Genomic DNA, 18,893 nt, shown 5'->3' with positions numbered 1-18,893 from the left:
CACTTCATGTGTTAGTCGTGTTTTTTTTTGTAGCGACATGTTTCACAATGTCTCCTCTTTCACTATTCGAGATATAAAAGTCAGCACGGCACACGCTACAAAACTCAAAATTGCTTCCTTTACGTGACTCGAGTATTGATGGAAACTTGTTACTGTAAGCTTTCGTAAAACTTGTTTAGAACTTTTACAAACAAAATCTTGGGGCCCCGAAAAATCGTGAGGAAACACTATCTTGGCGTGAGGGCGTGAGATGGACCTTAAAATCGTGAGCCTCACACCAAAATCGTGAGAGTTGGCAGGTCTGCATATGTAACTGACGGTGCTAGATATATGACCAGATCTGCAAGCACTTTGAAAGGTATATTTGGTGAACATGTGTACCACGTGCAGTGCTGGGCACATAAAATCAATCTGGTAGGGCAGATCTGGCAGAACAGTTTGGAGGATTTAAACCTGTTTGTGATCAAGGTAAAAAATGCTTTTTTGAACACACGAAAGAGACGGCATGCTTACCTCAACTTTTTGAGGGACAAGAATGGAGAAGATAATGCGAAGATGTTTCCACTGCCCATTGTGACACGATGGAACACGTGGTTTCATGCTGTTTTCTACCTGGCTGACCACATGCATAACATTGTTAGCTTCTTCGAACAACTGAGTGAAGAAAATAATGCTGGTGTGAAATTCATAAAGGGACTGAAAGAAACTGAGATACAAGCCCTGGAAGCTCAGTGTGTGTTTGTCACTGAAAATTGTGCCTGCTTTGTTGACACAATAAACTTCTTGGAGGGATCCTCCTACCCAACTGCCCACCTCCTCTATTCAAAGCTTCAGAAGCTTCAAATTTCATTGGAAGTTCTAACAAAAGGAATTTTTCCAGAGAGTGTTGAAAAGTTACTGAGCAAAATGAAAAGTGTTCAGTCTGAAGCCTTGAAAGAACTGTTCAAACAGACATCACAGCTTAGCTTACTAAAGCTACATGATTTGGTCTCAAGTGATCCTTCTCATGCACTTTTTCGTGATATTGATGCCCTGCTCAACCCCAAAAATATTGGGAATGTGAGTATAGAAGGCAAAAACTTCTCCAAAATGGTTGATTCTCTACCGTTCCTACAAAATGTGCCAAGAACTGCAGTGGCAGCAGGTTATATGTCCCTTCAAAAGCTTGTAAACATTGAACTACAAAAACCACACACAGACAATGTAGACATAGTGAACCTCATGTGTCAACTAAAATGTGACTTTCCTGAATTTGCTGCAGCTGCACTAAAATTAATGTGGATACCAACATCAAATGTTGACACTGAAAGGTCATTTTCTAAATATTCTGTAATTGTCAGTGACCGGAGAAGATCTCTTTTGCCTGAGAATGCAGAACTTTTAACTATGGTTGCTTTCTCATGATTTGTGAATAATGATAACCAATATAAAATACTGCCACCTATATATAAATGTGCCTTTACCAAATATGAGAAGAACAATGTCAAAATTATGTCCTAAGTTATGTTTATCGTGTTTTTATACTTGCTTTTATACACAATCTACACCGTTAGTATTTATTTACTTTGAACAATGTTTTAATTAACTTTAAGCAAAAATTGTAAATATTAAAATAAGGGATTATAATTACATTTAATATCACTGTCCTTAAATCTTCGAAATAAATCATAAAGACAATACAAAAGAAATTTGAATTTTTATGACGATAAAGACGAAATCTCAAAATCTTTAGGACGAAATTTCCCAAAAAATAAAACCGTAAAATCTTGGCTCTACCTATCAGTCATGACAATTAAATAACAGAAATCTTTATTGGTATATTTAAAATTCCCTGGATCTGATAGATCTGTTGCTCGTATTTTTTAATTATTTCTAGAGTTTATGTTTAAAGTACAAAACTTTATAATTTCTGGTATTTTGTTTATTTTTCCTTTAAATGTAAATGTTATTGCCATAAGCATAGCAAATTAGTAATAATGCACCAAACATAGTACACTTTAAAAATATCAAAAACATATTACAATTATATATTTTTAAATATGTAATCTGTGAAACATGTACCAACCATAAAAACTATTTACAATTTACAAAATAAAACAATCAAAATGTGCATGATTACAAAACTGAAATCATGTATCTTTCACTGCCTAGTTTATTATGACAACTCATAGAATAACAGAAATAAACAAATAAATCACAAATGTTTAAAATCATACAACATTTCAGATAAGATAGGCTACTTGCAATAATGATAATACATTTAATTTACTCCAATCATAGTATGATTGTGTACAATAAGTTGTAATAACAAAGAAGAGAATATACTGTCAAATAAACTGTGCAGATGTAATTAACTGAAATTATTTAATTGTGCAAGCCATATGTGCAATAAAGCTGCCAACATTATTTACCTTATTAAATTGAATGGGAATTTTTTTTAATACAATTATTTATGCATCGAGACTAGGTAGGTAGTTAAATATCATAAACATTCCAAAAATAATATTTTGTAGCTGTGCTTGAAACCACCGTAAAAATTTCACACTAGGAATGGTCTTAAAAGTAATAGTTAGTACATACACATTTAGAACATGGTTTGCCTGTTTGATTTGCTTATCTAGTTCGACGACGTTAAAATTAACAAGCAATATACAAATAAGTAACGTTATCTTAATTTCCAGTTTATTGTTGTACCGGCACTTTAATACCAAACTAAAAATCTTCCTGTTGGAAGCCATCTTGTGGTGCGAGATTTGCGTGCGAGTTCCGCGCTGTCGACGAGACCTTATGAACAATTTAAAAACTATGTGTTTTCGTCTGAAAGAATTGTCATTAATATACAACTACAAACATATTATTTTTTTCTTGAAAACTGCAACAAAAGTCATGCAAAACATCTGGCCATTTTCACTCCAATTTCATATTATTTCCTGGTTTTCTTCTTAATTTTTATTTTCTCTGCCACCTTTTGTGCTTCTAAAATGTACGCAGGCTCTCGAATTGCAAATCTTGTTGGAAAAATAGGCAAAACAAGTTCTGGTAGAAGACAGTGCTTGTAAAATTTTTCCAGTTTAGGTAGCATTTCATCTTTCCAAAATCTTTCGTCTCTATATATTTTTTCAATGAACAAGCTTTCATTTTTATCAGTCATAACAACAAGATAACACAAAACACGGTCAGTTATGTTGAGAACACCTTGTACTTGGTAAAAATAGTTATGGTTCCTCCAAAGTTTCACGCTATTTTCTGTAGTTACTTCCAAGAAAAATCCTTTTTTCTCTTTAGCAGTCGTTATCAGTCCCTGTTGCCTAGCTGAAGGAACACATTTGACCTCCAGCACTGCATTTTCTTCTTGTATCAATCCATCAGGACTTGCTGCCAAAAATCCATTTTCCAGGTCTACAAATAAGCCAAACTTGGCCACAGTTAAGCCAGTGTCCTTTTCAAACCGTTTAATGGCAAGATACTCGTTGCGAAGTCCGTACTCCATAGCTGGTGTTATTACACGTGGTTGGTACAGCAATTTCTTAACAAAATTTGTGCAGGGTGTTGTGTCTTTTCGTTTGCACACAGCTCCGAAATTGCTCGCCGTTAGTCGAGAGCGTCTCATATCATGCCACAATTGACTCTCTCTTTTTGAGCAGGTATCCTTCACACACTTATCCCATCTTCTGCAGTAACTTGTAAGGAACCAATAAAGTCACAGCATCTCTGTTGCAATGATTCGGCATCTTCTGGTTCTTCGGCATCGGGTCCATAATCGGCATCAGGTGGGAAAGATAATCTGGATCGTTTTGTTGGTCTGACATCTGGGTACTCAAGTCGTCTGCGTTTTTTTGCTTCGCGTCGATGAGTTTTCTGCAGTACCAACTTCTTGTGGGTTTGTCCTGGACTATGGCCTGTCAGTGCTTTAAATGGGCTTTGTTCCCAAACATGACCTTTCTGAACCAGCAACATAACACCTACGCTGAAATGACCCTCGCTGACCTAAGTTTATCCTTTTCCCACAATTGTATTTTGCCAGCAAGCTCATGTAGAACTCTGCTGCATTGCTTGTTTTGTTCTTGATCAATCTTGGGGCCTTCTGTTCTAGACGACTGACCAGTGCTGTTATTTCATCCAATAATTTTGCATTTGTAATAATTTTTAAATTCTCATTACTTTCAACCTTTTGACAGAAATAATTTCTGCACTGGGCATGCTCTCCAAAAACATGATATGGCCAATTTTTTAAGTCACTGATGGAATCATCAACTGTTTCTCCTTCATCGGCACAGTGCCGAATGGCACCTCGAGCTGCTGCAGTTAACCGTGGTATTGACTGCTTGAGAAGCTTTCTTGAATCTGGTGGAAATGTTTTGTCAGCTGCCAACTTGTGCAAATGCCCAGTGTAATTTTTTATGCAGTGGTTGGCACACTCTAGTTTTTGAATCGTACGACCATACGAAACATTTTGGACTAACTTCGCATAAACACTCGAATCCCCATCCCCAACAAAGTATTTGTATCTCACACCATGCATTTTCTCACTCATTTTAAAACCTTCGACATTAATGTCCTGTTCCATTGCTGTCGAGGGTTTGTTTTCATCCCAGTTTTTGTAACACAGATGAGGTTTTGCTTCCATGCCAATCTTTGTTGCTCTGTCACATATGCAACAATATTTATTCCTGACTCCCAAGAATAATAACTGGCCTGTTCTTTCCGCAATTATCACAGCCTGAAACAAGAACAGAATAACACTATTTTAGTCATTCAAAAACTACATTGCTTGTTTTTCAAAGGTCTTAAATTTGATTGAATAAACGTTTCTCATTATACCTGCAGGTGAATTTTTTTAACACCTGATTAATACTTAGGCAAGGTTACAATTCAATTCATATCAATCTCTTCGCCTCTTAAGTACTTAGACGTTTAGAGCCGCCCTAACCCCTAAACACCACAGTTTTTCGTAATTTACCAAAATTTCCTATTGAATGCAGGGTTCGATTATAACGCAATACCGGATTACTTTCCAATTTTTCTGAATTGAGTTATATATTCCCATTTTAGTTGTTCTGAAGTCAATGAATAAAGCAATATTAACACAAACAATTATATCCAGTGTACCACCGGTGTTTGTTCGAACTTCACACTACATAGGCTTAATAGGGGTGTCTATGATTTTGTAGTGAGACAATTTACATTATACTAGTATAATAAGGGTTTGATTACCAGAATGGTTAAATGCGAATTTGGTTTTGAGCAAGAAATTTGTGGCAAATGTAACCATTGGCTTATGGTTTTTCTCGGGATCCTCCAAAATTGTCTTATCACTTAACGGTCTTAATCATAAACAGTTTGATAGTCACATCTCCCCCCCCCCCCCACATTTTTTCCTAATTGGCGACTTGAAATGGTGTGGAGCTAAGCAATTCAATGACCAGTTGAAACGCCTGTGTGTGAGACATAATGTAAACAATCACTTACTGATAATGAAAAGAGTTTTCTCGACTAAATCATTATTAATTTGATTTCATTTGAGGCTTGTTTAAGGATTTAGCTTTTTTGTGGACTTGGAAAACAAGAGGCTCAAACAAAGATTAAGGTTTTCATGTTTTCATACAATGTGTGGATATCATCACACTACACTGACGTGTTTTTGAAAGGATATTGATATCCACAGCAAAAAAAAATGAGCAGGCCAACTTTATTTATTTTCGTGACGAGGAAAGTCTCACGGTTTAGAAATCTCTCAGATGTAGCCTACATACTATGCATTTAAAGCAGGGAAGGTATTTTTGATTTACGTCTTGTGTGGAAATGTTGCTGTGTTTATGTGTTAATTATATGGGAAACTAATGGCTGATTTCTAATGTGTAGCATCAGGCAGCGAAGCGACTTTGTAATCCACAGTTCCTCCCCTCTCCTTTGAGTCACATGACATCATGACGTCAGAGGGTGGGTACCTCAAATCGTCCTTTGGCAACAAAGACTACAGATTATGACTTTTTTTTTATCTCTAAATACCACACAGGCTAGACTCTGTACAGTAACAAATGAAATCACTTAAAATATACGTATATGTTATAAGCGACACGCCATGGCTTCACTTGGGGGCAATGTCGGTACTAATGTGGCGTATTTATATGTCTAAGCATTAACAAATATTAACACTATCCGATCAGTATATCTATATATTTTTATATACACAATGTGCACACCGGTGCGAATGGCAAGTATTAAAATGAAATTAACTGAAATGAATCATTAAGTGTGTTACGGCAAATGCGTTCATAGCGCGAGTAGCCCTTAGGGAGGAAAAGAAAACAAGTATGTCTCTCATCATTCACGTCTAATCGTAACATTAAAATGTTAAAGAATATCGCTAGTTATAAAATCATTCGTTACAATAGTAAAAGCTTTCACGTGTAGCAGTATTATTAAAAACAACACAGTTAATTAACAATGCAAAATAAATAACTATAAATGAACCCTACTTTAGAACATATAGGAATAACTTTAAAATTAAAATATATTCCTGCAGAATTTCCAAAACTTTCAGTAAATAATGTAGAAATAGAGTATAGGCGCACCGTTAAATATTTGGGCCTCACCCTAAACAGCGCATTGAACTGGTCTGAGCATTTTGCGAACATAAGCAGAAAGGCACTAGCTAAGCTGCATTATTTGAAACGTTTTAAAAATTTTCTTCCTTAACGTATAAAAAAAATCTTGTTCAGGCACTCATATTTCCGTGAGGAGATATCTTTTTGAGCCTTTTATATGTGTGTGTGTAGGTGTGGTGGTTGTGTAGGTGTGGTTTTTTTTAATTGTTTGTTATAGATTAAATATTTTTCGATCTTAAGTATGACGGTAAAAGGTTCTTAGTTTTCAATGAGTTTCTTTTAAAATATTTTTGAATATATTTCTGCCCTGTGTAAGTACACTATTATAAATATGTATGTATCATATTTAATTACTTTATAGTAATTGGTGTGTATTTTATTTTGTAAGTTGTTAAAGCATATTCTTGTTTCTTTTCTTTTATTTAGGTTAGCTTAGTTATATGTACATTTATTTTGTAACTTTTACTTTTAATTGTATGTCATGTATGTGGTTAAGTGAGAGACAAAGCGGTTTGGCTTAACTTCGCCACATAAAATAAGCCGATAAAATATATAAATAAAATAAACATGCAATATTTACCAAAAATAACCAAATAATATTATCTTACCATCACAAATAAACAACCTTAATATATCATTTTGAAATATCTCGTAAAGTTTATTCATCGTTAGCCATGAAAGCACCCAAGATAGTATGTTTATTAGTTACAATAGCAAAAACTTTTACGGCTTGGTGGCCCTAAATATATAACACCCATAGTTTGTATGTCTGCAACTTTCTATGTCTATGGTAAAATATGGCAAATAATTATGTATTTTTGCGACATCATTACAAATCATTCTCGGGTTTTCTGTACTATAATATGCTTGTATAATACATAAAAACATTCCCGAAAATATTTTCCAAATGACAGTGAAAACCGCATTAAAATCTATACCTACTTACAGAGAGACAACCAGATAAACGCAGGAAACGACTAGATTTTAACCTATATAAATATTTAAAGATCAGTTTATCGTCTAGGAGATAAAAAAAATTATTTACCATGCCAGACGTTGCAGTGTAATTATGACCATAGCTGCGCTTACTCCAGCCACCATCTACGATCACAGTGATAAATGGCATACCATCATCAACATCTCCCTTTTCTATCGCTAGACGTCTTTCCTCAATTCCGGCTTCAACTAGCGCATTGTCAATGTGTTTCAACCACACCTGAAAAATTTAATATACATATAACAAAACCATAATAACCATAACACACACATACAAAGTCACATATATTAGCATTTATGTTCCTTGAGTATTACGAACTTACCTTCTCTACTTCCACTTCCTTCTTTAGGAATGTATTTTTACTCATTGCTGGAACATCCAGTACTCCAAGAACATTCTCAAACTGAGAAAAACTGATCCCGGAGGTAACTGTAGCCCATGTACCAGCACTGTTCATGTCACCATGCCCCGTTTCTTCATTGCTTATTGCGTAATTGCGATGACATGTATCACATTCAAATACCAATTTGCAATGGAGCCCAACGCTGATTTCATTTTTGAAACCAATATTCCCAAATGTACACTGCTTGGAGTGTTCACTTCCTATTTCAAAAATGTTTGGAAACACATAGCTCGGGTTGATAATTCTATTTCCTTTCAATTCATTCCAGGAGCATTTAATTTTTTCTGTACTTTTCGTGACAACCAGTGATGGGAATTCTTCGCATGTTTTTGGTGCCGATGTGCTAGGTTGTTGAGTTGTATCTTGTCTAGAATAAGAAAAGCATAGTCAATATGTAATATACAGCATTATATTTTTTTCACAAGGATAATAAAGGTAAATAATGCAAATGTCTTTGCAAAGTGCACACAAAAAAAGAATAACAGCTTTGAGACAAAATGTGATGCAAATAGAGACAATTTTAAATCAACCCAAATTTTTCTCTGTTATGCCACTAGGGACATTTGCTCAATCAAAACGCAAGCTGGCCTATATTGATGTGTGGTAATTTTTACTTTTCATTTACATTTGTAATATGTAAGCCATTTAATTTTTTTATTTGTTATTATAATGGTTTAATACATAAGGACTCTATTATATGTTTAATTTAGACTTTCATTAAATATTTAGTAATCAAAACTATGAGCTACAGCTTGACCGCACGGCACTCTTCTTCAAAAGAAACAGTGGCAGGATAGGCATCCTCTGTGAAGGGACATCCTACTGGGCTGCAAGCGAGTGTTGTGGAACCAGCCATGCCAGAGCTAACTGTACCAAACAGGGTGACTGGCCTGTATATTCCTTTCCTCATGGCCAATGAGAAAGCTGCATTTCGAGTCCAGGCGTGTATTAAATTTAAAACTACTCTCCAAGAAAACAAACAAATATTAATTCTTATTTAAGAAATTCGCATATTAGTGTATCAATGTAAAAAAATACAAAAATTAGAGGAGATCCCAATAAAACTCTGCCCACAAACATGAACTTTGACTGCGTGTCCGGGGCGTACGTTTTTCCGATGATGCTATAGTGGTTTGCCATTGCCTTCCATGGTATTATGGTGAAAGGGAGATTACGAACACTTAGTCCTTATCCCAGGGAGAAGATATTAAAGATCCCCTCACCAGTCTAAAATCTAACTAGAGCCTCTTGGTGCTAGCCTTTTTATAAATTTGTAGCTCAACATTTTCCTGTTTGAAAATTAATTTTCTCAAAAATGTTTCAAAATCTTGTGGTACACCAGTAGACACACTTTCTGACTAATATCATTCAAAATTTGTTATTTGGCTGTACTTTGAATGTTGTAGAAATTTGTAGACTATAGGTACTTAGGCAATATCCACTCACAAAGAGGATATTGCCTAATATTTTTTAACTCGGTCATTCAGGAATTTTTGTCTTTGATAAAAAAAGTCTAAGCATCAAGCATTTTCCTGAAACTTATTTTTTATCTTTAATATATACCTACTAAACACAAATTGTCAAAACAATTAGAGGCATGAAAAATTCAGAGGTTCCAGGACCTATGACATTTAATGTATACTAATCACTGATGTGTATTTCTTAATAAAGCAATTTTTTTAAACTATTCATTGGTTACTTGTTAACACACTTGAAGTAGGTATACGATTGTTTCTACATTCTCTTGCTAGTTTTATTATTAACTCCGATTTTTCCAGGCCTTCTCAGGTAAAGTCAATATTAGTTATATTGTATTTACATAAAGAAAGATATTAGAGATATGTTTCGTATTTTTAGTGAAAACGTTAAGTTTATTTATTTGTCTATCACTGATGCTTCGGGGTAGGCCTACTGTCGGTATTGTTTTGATATAAACGACGCTACGTGCACTTGTGTTACTCTTGTTACTGAGGTTTACGACACTAGAAAAAAATTATGTGTCACTGATTAACTTCAAGACGAATTGCATACTATTATATAATTGTGCGTCTGCGTTGCTGTCAATGGATTATATGCGTACTCAAAACTCTTAAGTGACTAATAATATAACTAAAAAATGTGGGTTCAATCACATGTTCACTGGATTAGGACAAGATAATGTGGCACGACTGAAGTGACATCACCATCTGTCACTGCCCTCGCAAATATTTATACTCTAATTATTACTATAGTTTAAACGGTATACAACCGAGCCCAAATATAATTTTTTTTTCAAAAACAGCTAAGAAACAATTAGGTTTATATAGTTTATACTGCAGCAAGATAAAAAAAATACGCAGTTCTAGAATGTCTAGTAAAGCAAGAAGAACATATCCCGGCAGAACATTGTGATATTTAAGGATTACATATTTAAAATTAATAAAATAAAATTAAATTTACTTACTGTAGGGCATCCTGGAATTGGTTTACTTCAGTAACGCTTGGGATTCATCTTTCTTTTGTGTCAGTTCATTTTCTTTTCTTTTTTGCCAGGTCAAACAAACTGCTAAAGCTTTTTTACCCTTTTTTTTTAACACGATAGGATATTTTTCTTTTACCCATTATCTAGTTTTCACAAGAAAACGTTTTTGCTAAACACCGGAACATGAATTCACATGAATATCTATGGCAACACTGTCCACGCACCGTCAGTGCTGCTTCGCGGCGGGAGGACAAGAAGGCAGGAAATGGTCACTGACAGCGCAGTAGCTGCACTCTGTTGGCAGTTTATCAACTAGTCAAACCGCTTTCTCGTGCATGCAAGGAATATTTCGTACATTTTGTCTAAGTTGCTGTTCGAACAACAATTATCGAGCTATAGAATTGAAGAAGAAACTTAGCTTAACGAGTAGATCATGTATTTATAGGGATATAAATTTATTAACTACTATGTACGGCTTTCTTAAACATGGTGCGATGCACTTGGAAAAATTAAAAACCGATTAAAAAAAAGGTCTCGTTTAGTAAAATACTCACTTTTTATACATAATTAAATATTATAAGAATAAAATATTTGTAAAAAAAATATTTTCTAAACATTGCATCATAATTACACATAATATGCAAGAAACAAGACGTGTTTGTGTTCTCATAAAGAACCATATTTAAAAAAATTTTAATTAACTTTTTGGACTGTTCCAGTGTTTGTCATAAAGTAAATATTAAAGTAATACCTTTCTTTTATGTGAATATCTAGTTACAATCACATTACCGTAACACACAAGATTTATATCACCAATTAGGTATACTACGAATTCTGTGTTCTACGTGAACCGCCCCCTTAAAGCCGACACAAAAATACGCTGTGTGTTAAAATTAGCAGATTTTAATGATCTTTCATTTCGTTTCGTTTTTAATTTTTTTCTGATTTTCACATTTTAGTCAAAATAACCAATTTTTTGACGGTTCCCGAGAATGTATTCGTAAAATCACTGCTTCGTTAAATCCGGGGTTCGTGACATCGGGGTTCTAGTGTATTTAACTACGGCAAGCAGAAAACGTACATGTAAACTAACCAGTAAAAATAAACTGTCTTTTGACATATTTTCTTTAGAGGTGGCCTGTAGGGCGACGGACTTGTCATGAAGGTTGAAGTGGGTTTAAAGCAAAGCCGTCTAGCATTGTGAGTGACAGCATCCTGCCATTGTACGGCTGGTTTCTTAGCGAGTAGGGGTTGGGGGGGGGGGGGAGGGGGGGGGGGTTATTCAACTGAAAATTTCGGAAAAAATCTATTACGACCCCCCCTCTATTAAGACCCTATTCCTGGGAACCGTGAGGGGTCGTTTCAGAGAGGTTTGACTGTAAATTTAACTAAAATACACGTTGTATACTAAAATAGTTGCAGCAAAGTCTTAGCATCGCTAACAAAGTGCCTATTTAGTTACGAGCAGTTTTCTGGGCACAAGAGTTGTACATTTAATTTTAAGTACTTATTTATGAAACGGCTATGCAAGTAATGATTAGGCACGTTTGACCGTGACACACAAAAGGGAAACGTATGACACTCTAAGTTCGTTCTACAATCATACGTAAGTGTACACATATTCGCATCTGCAAGCGTAAGAGAGATGGAGAAATGGGCAATGCACTATTTTATCACTACATATACCATGTACATGTCCATTTTATTCTTGTTTTTGAATAGTCATGTTAGGGTCCGCGGCGGTCGAGGGGCCAGACCACTCGCCCCCCACCAAAGCGATTTGGGTTCGATCTCAGCGGGGCAGAAGCCCGGAATTTCACATGTAGGAATCATTCTGATTTCGTGGATGGCGGGGTTTCTCGGGGATCTCCCGTTTACACCGCCCCGCTCATTCAAGCGCTTCGCCATTGCAGGGCTTCATTGCTTATCATCCCTTAGGGCACGCAGATGCCTACAGGCACCCAATAACAAGTCTGCACTCGGGGTGTAACGTTGCAAGACCCTGCCCTCATAGCTAAATATATTTCTTTTAAACTTCTTTTCTGTATATGTAAGTATTAATAAGAAATGTTTTTAGAGTGGTGTGTATGTTATGAGACAGTATAATCAGATGTTATGGCTATTAATATATGTTATTTGCACGTGCTATGTGTTTTAAGAAGGTATTTTGTATTTTATTAGACATTTTTAATCATTACTATTTTTTATGTAATTATTAACAAATGAGCCGTTGTACTAGATTTTTGCCTGTTTGCGCCTACTTTTTCAGGTTTTTCTAAATAAGTTGAATTTTATAAAGTAATTTGTGTTATGATTGCTGTTCTTAATTTTAATTAACGTGTTGCATAATGCTAGAACAAAGGACTGTGTCTGGTGTGATGGTTAAAAAGAGAGGCATAAGAGACATGTAAGTGTGAGTGAGAAAGAAACAGTGCTTCCCCGCCAACCAAGATAAAGACGGGAATTTCCCCATTACGTGGGAAATGTGTGATAACTGCTGTCTCACGGTGTGGGAGAGAGAACGAGAATGGGAGTCCCCGATTTTGAGGTGAATTTGAAAAGAGACAGATCAAGGGAAGCCCCGTGTTATGTGTGTACAAGGTTTTTTCATGTATTGTAATTTGTTCTGTGATTGGCTTGTATCTGTAAGCGTGAATGAAGCGTGCGTGTGATTGGTCGGTGAGGTCATGTGACTTATCCTCCCTGCGTGGAGGAGACGGTGGCAGGATTTCACCAGACGTCCGTCGAACGCTGCACGAGTAGGTCGCGTTCGGTGGCTTCTCACCAAATTATGAAGAAATTTGCTAATAGATAATTTAACGTTGGTGGTCAGAGCCAGGCCGATTATTAAGTTAACCTAATTTTTTTTATTTTCATTCGGACAGTACCAAATTAAAAATTGTGATCACCTTCGTCGGCTTTTGGCTCGGGGCGAAATTCATTTTCGCTGGGTGCGGTCATGTTTAAGGCTGCACTAATTTCGTGTACTTGCAGTAAAAGATTACTGAAGGACGTTATTTTTCGTTAATTCACATCGCGCAAACTATGAGCATTTTTCGACGGGCAGATGTACGTGTTGAACGAGTGAGAAAAACTGTGAAAATGATTGGTTTCGTCTATGCATTCTAGTTTGAAAAATAAAACAACAAAATTTGCAATCGGCGTTGAACATCTGTTTATTTTTGTATGTAACGAACCATTATAGGGGTACGATACCCTACCCTCAGGTACCTTCCCCATACGATATTTATGTTATGTGCTAGTTGTTTCCGCTTTATTATTTAAGACGTCATTTCTTCTGTCTGGAATATCAAAAAAGTCTAGTTTGGTGTACACCTCTCTTTCGGGAATACCAGTTTTGAATGGCCAAAAATTGCTGGGTAACGACGATGGCTCAAGTAAAAAAAAAACCAATGTCAATAAACAAATAGAAGTATATTTGCGGCACACATTTAACGAATGGAAATATTTAGTTTTAGAGCTAGATTAAGCGTGAAATTCCAACAAGTAATGCCTTCGGCATGTCGGTTAACCTACATACATCGTGACCGGTGGATGTAGCAATGATTTGATGAAATCTAGGTTGTTTACCTTGTTTTTTATGTGCTAATTCACAAAATTTTATGGTTTGACACAGTGTAATTAATATATAAAACTTATTTCTTTAAAACCAAAAGTGACATTTCAGTACATTGATAAATTTACCGTTAAATACCGACAAGCTAATTGTTTAAGTTTTATCAAAACGAAGCCGAATGTGTTGTGTATAAATGCATTCTGAGATGTACAAATTACAGTAAGTGATTATTCATAAATTAGCGTTATGGAGTCAGCTAGTGTCAAAAATGAAATTATTTAATTTATTTAATAGTTTCTGCTACTCTAGCCTAACTCTCACAGTATTATGAATTGTATTAAGAAGCTTGTGTGTGAAAGTTAAGGTAAGGTGTTTCAAAAGTATGTTAAATACTAATATCGTGACTAGACCTTGGAATAAAGTGTAATCAAATCCAAATGTACTGTTTATATTTATGTGCAGTGCTTGTGACGACGGTGACAATACACTTTGACATGCACCAAAATACATTTAATAGAAAATTTAACTTAAAGCTAACTTATTATAAAATCCAGATGGAATTTGATATGACTGTCAACTTCAAACATCTAACAATTCTTTTCACTTGAGTGAATTATTTTTAATATCAAATGTTAATTATTTCTAACTAACTTCAGTACAGTAGAGTTTGGACTACTGGGTACGTTTCTTGCAGTACTAGTCAACAAAAATAGTAATACGTTATTCCAATACCAAATTCCATCCAAACTAAATTATACTATCTTGATCGGGATCGCGATTCCGGAATTTGATTTTAACATCTAAAGATGAACAAGTTAATAGGTTTTCTTTACAAGGAATATTCAATATAATATTATACAGCCTAGATAGGTGAAAATATGTTAGTTTTTTCTTAAATTGTAATTTGTTCGGGGATTTATATTCAGCGAGTCTTCGGTTGATGGGGTAAGGGACCAAACCTTGCTGCAGGATACCCACGAGATGTGTAGGTTCTCGGAGACTCCTTGGTTCGACTCGTCAAGGACTGCGATAGTTGGGTTGCTCCTCCGTCCTCTAGCGTGCGGCAGGAATACACGCCGTAACGACTCCATCCTTCCGACTATGGGCTGCGAGACGTTCATCCTTCCCGGGCTCGAACTGTGACTTTTCATTTTCAACAGGATTCTTCTTTCTTCTTATTTACAAATGTCACAAATGTTATCTTCGTAGTTTTCAAAGCATATCAAAGTCATTTGGCGATCTCTTGAATACGGATTTTTGACGACTTCTCTTCTTAAAGAATTATTTAAAATCTTGATGTCTGAGTAGAATCTTAGTAGATTAAAATTATTATTATTTTCTTCTAAACTCAGCTAATATTTGCATTAATGACCATTTCCAATTTTCTATTAAACATTCAATTATAAATCAATTTCAGAATCGTTGCTTTTTAGCTGTTGTCTTCCTCAAGTCTTAATTTGTTCTAAAAGAATATTTTCACGTCACTAGTAAACGATTTTCTTTAGTTTGTTGTTAAAACAAAAGATAGTAAAATTACTGACCATTTCTGAAGCATTCATCTTTAAATTAACAGTTAATTCAAAAAATACTGCTATGCTAACTTGACAATATTTAAAATTAAAATAACATAGAGTAATACATAGACAAACGATAACGAAAGATATTTACAGTCTGGATTAATCATAGAGTACAAATAAACATAAGGAATAAAATATAATTAACAAAATAAATATTAAAGGAAATTAAATATTTACTTTCTATAAAGTGTAAATATTGCCTTTATAGCGTACGTGTGGTACAATATTTGACATATATATTTTTTAAGTGCCCAGACGCGCGAGAGTAAAAAGCACCCAATCAGTTACGTGAATACAAGATGCAGTGATATGCAATACAACCAGTCACAAAATCTATTCGCTAAATTCAGAAGTCTCTAATTATAAGCCGTTTGACTAGTTAAATGCATCAAACAGAAGTCGTCATGCACAATTCAACGTAAACTAAACATAAAAACCGATGCATGTTTAAAATTTCACGTTTGAGCTTGTTTACAATGATGTTGCGTGACGTCAGTATTTTTTACGCTTATTGGCTCAAGTTTTGTTATGTTTTCGACAAATCCGTACACTGTAGAACGAGCTGACGGAGTACCGTAAATGGTCGTCTTGCATTTACGAGATGTGTTACCGTTTGATTACGTTTCCGTGTCATTACATAACGGGCCTAATGATAACAAGGTGTACTGTCACTGGCCATTAAGGCGTACTGAGAGTAGGGAGGCAGATGTGTGAGATAAACCAAATTGTAAGTGAACAGGGAAAATTACGGTAACGTTAATAAAAATTAATGTTAAAGAATTCAATATGATTACTAATTAGCTCTTTGAACATAGAAGCTGTTGATGCAAGTTTCTTTCGGCTGGCAGAAGGAACTTGAACGACATCACTGATATACTCTGCACTTCCATGGTTCAGTGGTCAGAAAAAGGCAGGTAACAATGCACTGCCCCCTTTCCTGATCTTGAAGAGAGATAAGCGGCTTAGAGCGGTCTAACCAGTCCCCACTACGAGCAGGTAGTACTTGGTTCAGGAAAGTTCCCACTGCTCAATCCATAGCAGCGCTCTTCAGCACGTATTATTTTTAAACGGCTGCGTGTAAAATTCCAAAAACAACGCAAAATTGGACTTTCAACTAACCTTCGATTAGAGTTTCCAGGCAGTGCACAGACATATGTTTGGTATCAAACGATGCAGTATTCTTTCTACTGTATAATAGTTAAACTTCCATTTTGATTCGTCGAATACGAACTTAGGTGAAAATAGTAAGTTTCACAGACGTCTGCACTCGCTACTTGTGAAAAATTGGTAATATTAGCTGATCATCGTTTGGCTTTCCCAGATATAGCTCTGACATACTTTAGCCTTAACAAATATCCATGGTGCTTTGTCTCTATAAGGGCTTCATCCCATCTCTCGACAATATGTTAGTAACGTGCAAGAGGCGATTTCATAAAAGACTGGACTTCTACATTATGCAGAGATTTATAATTTAATTATTTTATAATAGAATTATTGCACCTATTAAAACAAAATTTTATTTTAGTAAACAAGAAGGTTACATGCATATATAGTTAAAGCGTCAGACACGAGACTTTTTAAAATTCTGTATAAAACTGCTTAAATGATTAAAACTTAAGGTTTAATATCTCAATTAAAATGTTATGAAAATTTTCGAAACTACGTACAGACAAAAACAGTAGCTAAATAAAACTTTTGACAAAATTTCATTCCAATATGCAGCAAAAAATTTTACTATCTGTCACTCTTAAACCAGGAATTTTTAATCACATTAGTTACTTTGGTTCTCAGCATGTTCAAATGAAAGCCATACAACATCCTGCTTTCTGCTTTCTGCCACTCATGTTGAACCAGAACAATTATAACATCAGAGAAGTGAAGTCCAGCAAATCTGCACTGGGACTTGACACAGAAAGGGTATTCCCCCACAGGAGGAGGACTGTCCATTGAATGGGCGTTCCCACAGAAATGGGATTTACAGTACAGTCTCACACAAAAAAGAATATTTTTTAAATAATCAATTTTTTTTTTACACTTTTGAATATAATTTAATAATTAATTTAATTTTAGAGGGGTATTTAGCTGGGTATAATTCCAACTTATTCAGATAATTTAAATAAGATCTTGATTAGTATATAATTATTTGTTCCGTAAATCACAAGAAACATTAATAAGCAAACTATTGTTATCAGTGAAACTAGACCTTTCATTAAAAGTAATTATGATATTCTATTTTAAAATACAGTTTTAAAAAAAAAAAATTATTAAATGATATTAACCATGGTTAAAATCGTGGTTTAAAACATTGTGGTTAAAATCAGCAAACCCTGATCGTACCCCTATCACATTTCACACACATCAGCTGTTTGGCCTCAAAATGAAAATTATGTATACACAATCACAAAACATTATTTATTGGACAAAGATGTTATCGAACCATCCTTATTTACGTTCAGTTCCCCTGCATATTTGGTTCCTACAGGGAAAGACCAACCAAAGCACACTTGTTTTTCCTTTTGATAGTGAATATATTTTGCTGTTGCAAAGGGGGTTCTGATGTTTGGATATAAGTACTTGGCTTTACACTTAGGACACCATCACATATGTTACAGGCATGTGGACCCGGGACTCTATTCTCAGGCCGTGACGTCGCCCGTGTGCAGCGAGGCCTGTTTCCCCCAGCATCAATAACAACACGTAACTACATCCCCTCGCTATTTATTAAAACACACAATAAGGCAGGCTCTCAAAGGTGGCCCACACGCCTCAGTCATCTCCCCGCGTGGCCACGCGCACAAAACACACTGATTTGTTAGGTAAATAAAACTTAAATAAAACATTCTACTGCCCAAGGTAAGTCCTCAAGTTAAAGAAAATGATTTATATAAATGAATAGCCAGATGGACGCGGATCAGTAATAGTGGTAGTTGCAGACAACGGGCGCGTGAAGCTCCTTACCTCAGGCAGCGACGGCCAACAGCTGTTAACATGTATTTATATCAAGCGTGCCACCGGAAAAGGAATTAACATACATAAACCCATCATTAAATTAGTCTACTGTCTGAAAACAAATGTAATTACATAACTAATTGAATATTAAATGAAGTCTGTCTCGGGAATGTTCGTCCTCGCTCGGCATCACTCGGGAGCGAAGCACTGCCGTCACACCGGTGGGCGCGGGCCGACACACACACACACATACACTACGCCCGGGTCATAGAGGGTGGAGGTGGGAGGAGGGGCCTGCAAGGGCGAGACGTGAGGCACATC

General features: G+C 35.5%; 2 protein-coding genes across 7 annotated transcripts in view; both read right to left on the bottom strand.

Annotated features, from left to right (window-relative positions):
• LOC134540254 (gastrula zinc finger protein XlCGF26.1-like) overlaps positions 1-18,893 on the bottom strand; it is an 84,631-nt gene that overhangs the window by 44,308 nt on the left and 21,430 nt on the right. The window lies entirely within an intron of this gene.
• Positions 1,916-11,071, bottom strand: LOC134540255 (uncharacterized). Its single transcript, XM_063382887.1, has 3 exons — positions 7,928-11,071; positions 7,654-7,824; positions 1,916-4,720 (listed from the first exon to the last, which is right to left on the bottom strand). The coding sequence occupies exons 1-3, from the start codon at positions 8,060-8,062 to the stop codon at positions 3,911-3,913; spliced, it is 1,116 nt and encodes a 371-aa protein (XP_063238957.1). The 5' UTR covers positions 8,063-11,071; the 3' UTR covers positions 1,916-3,910.

The sequence above is a fragment of the Bacillus rossius genome, chromosome 16 (genome assembly GCF_032445375.1).
Source record: "Bacillus rossius redtenbacheri isolate Brsri chromosome 16, Brsri_v3, whole genome shotgun sequence".
NCBI lineage: Eukaryota > Metazoa > Arthropoda > Insecta > Phasmatodea > Bacillidae > Bacillus > Bacillus rossius.
This window is presented reverse-complemented; position numbering and strand designations above follow the sequence as displayed.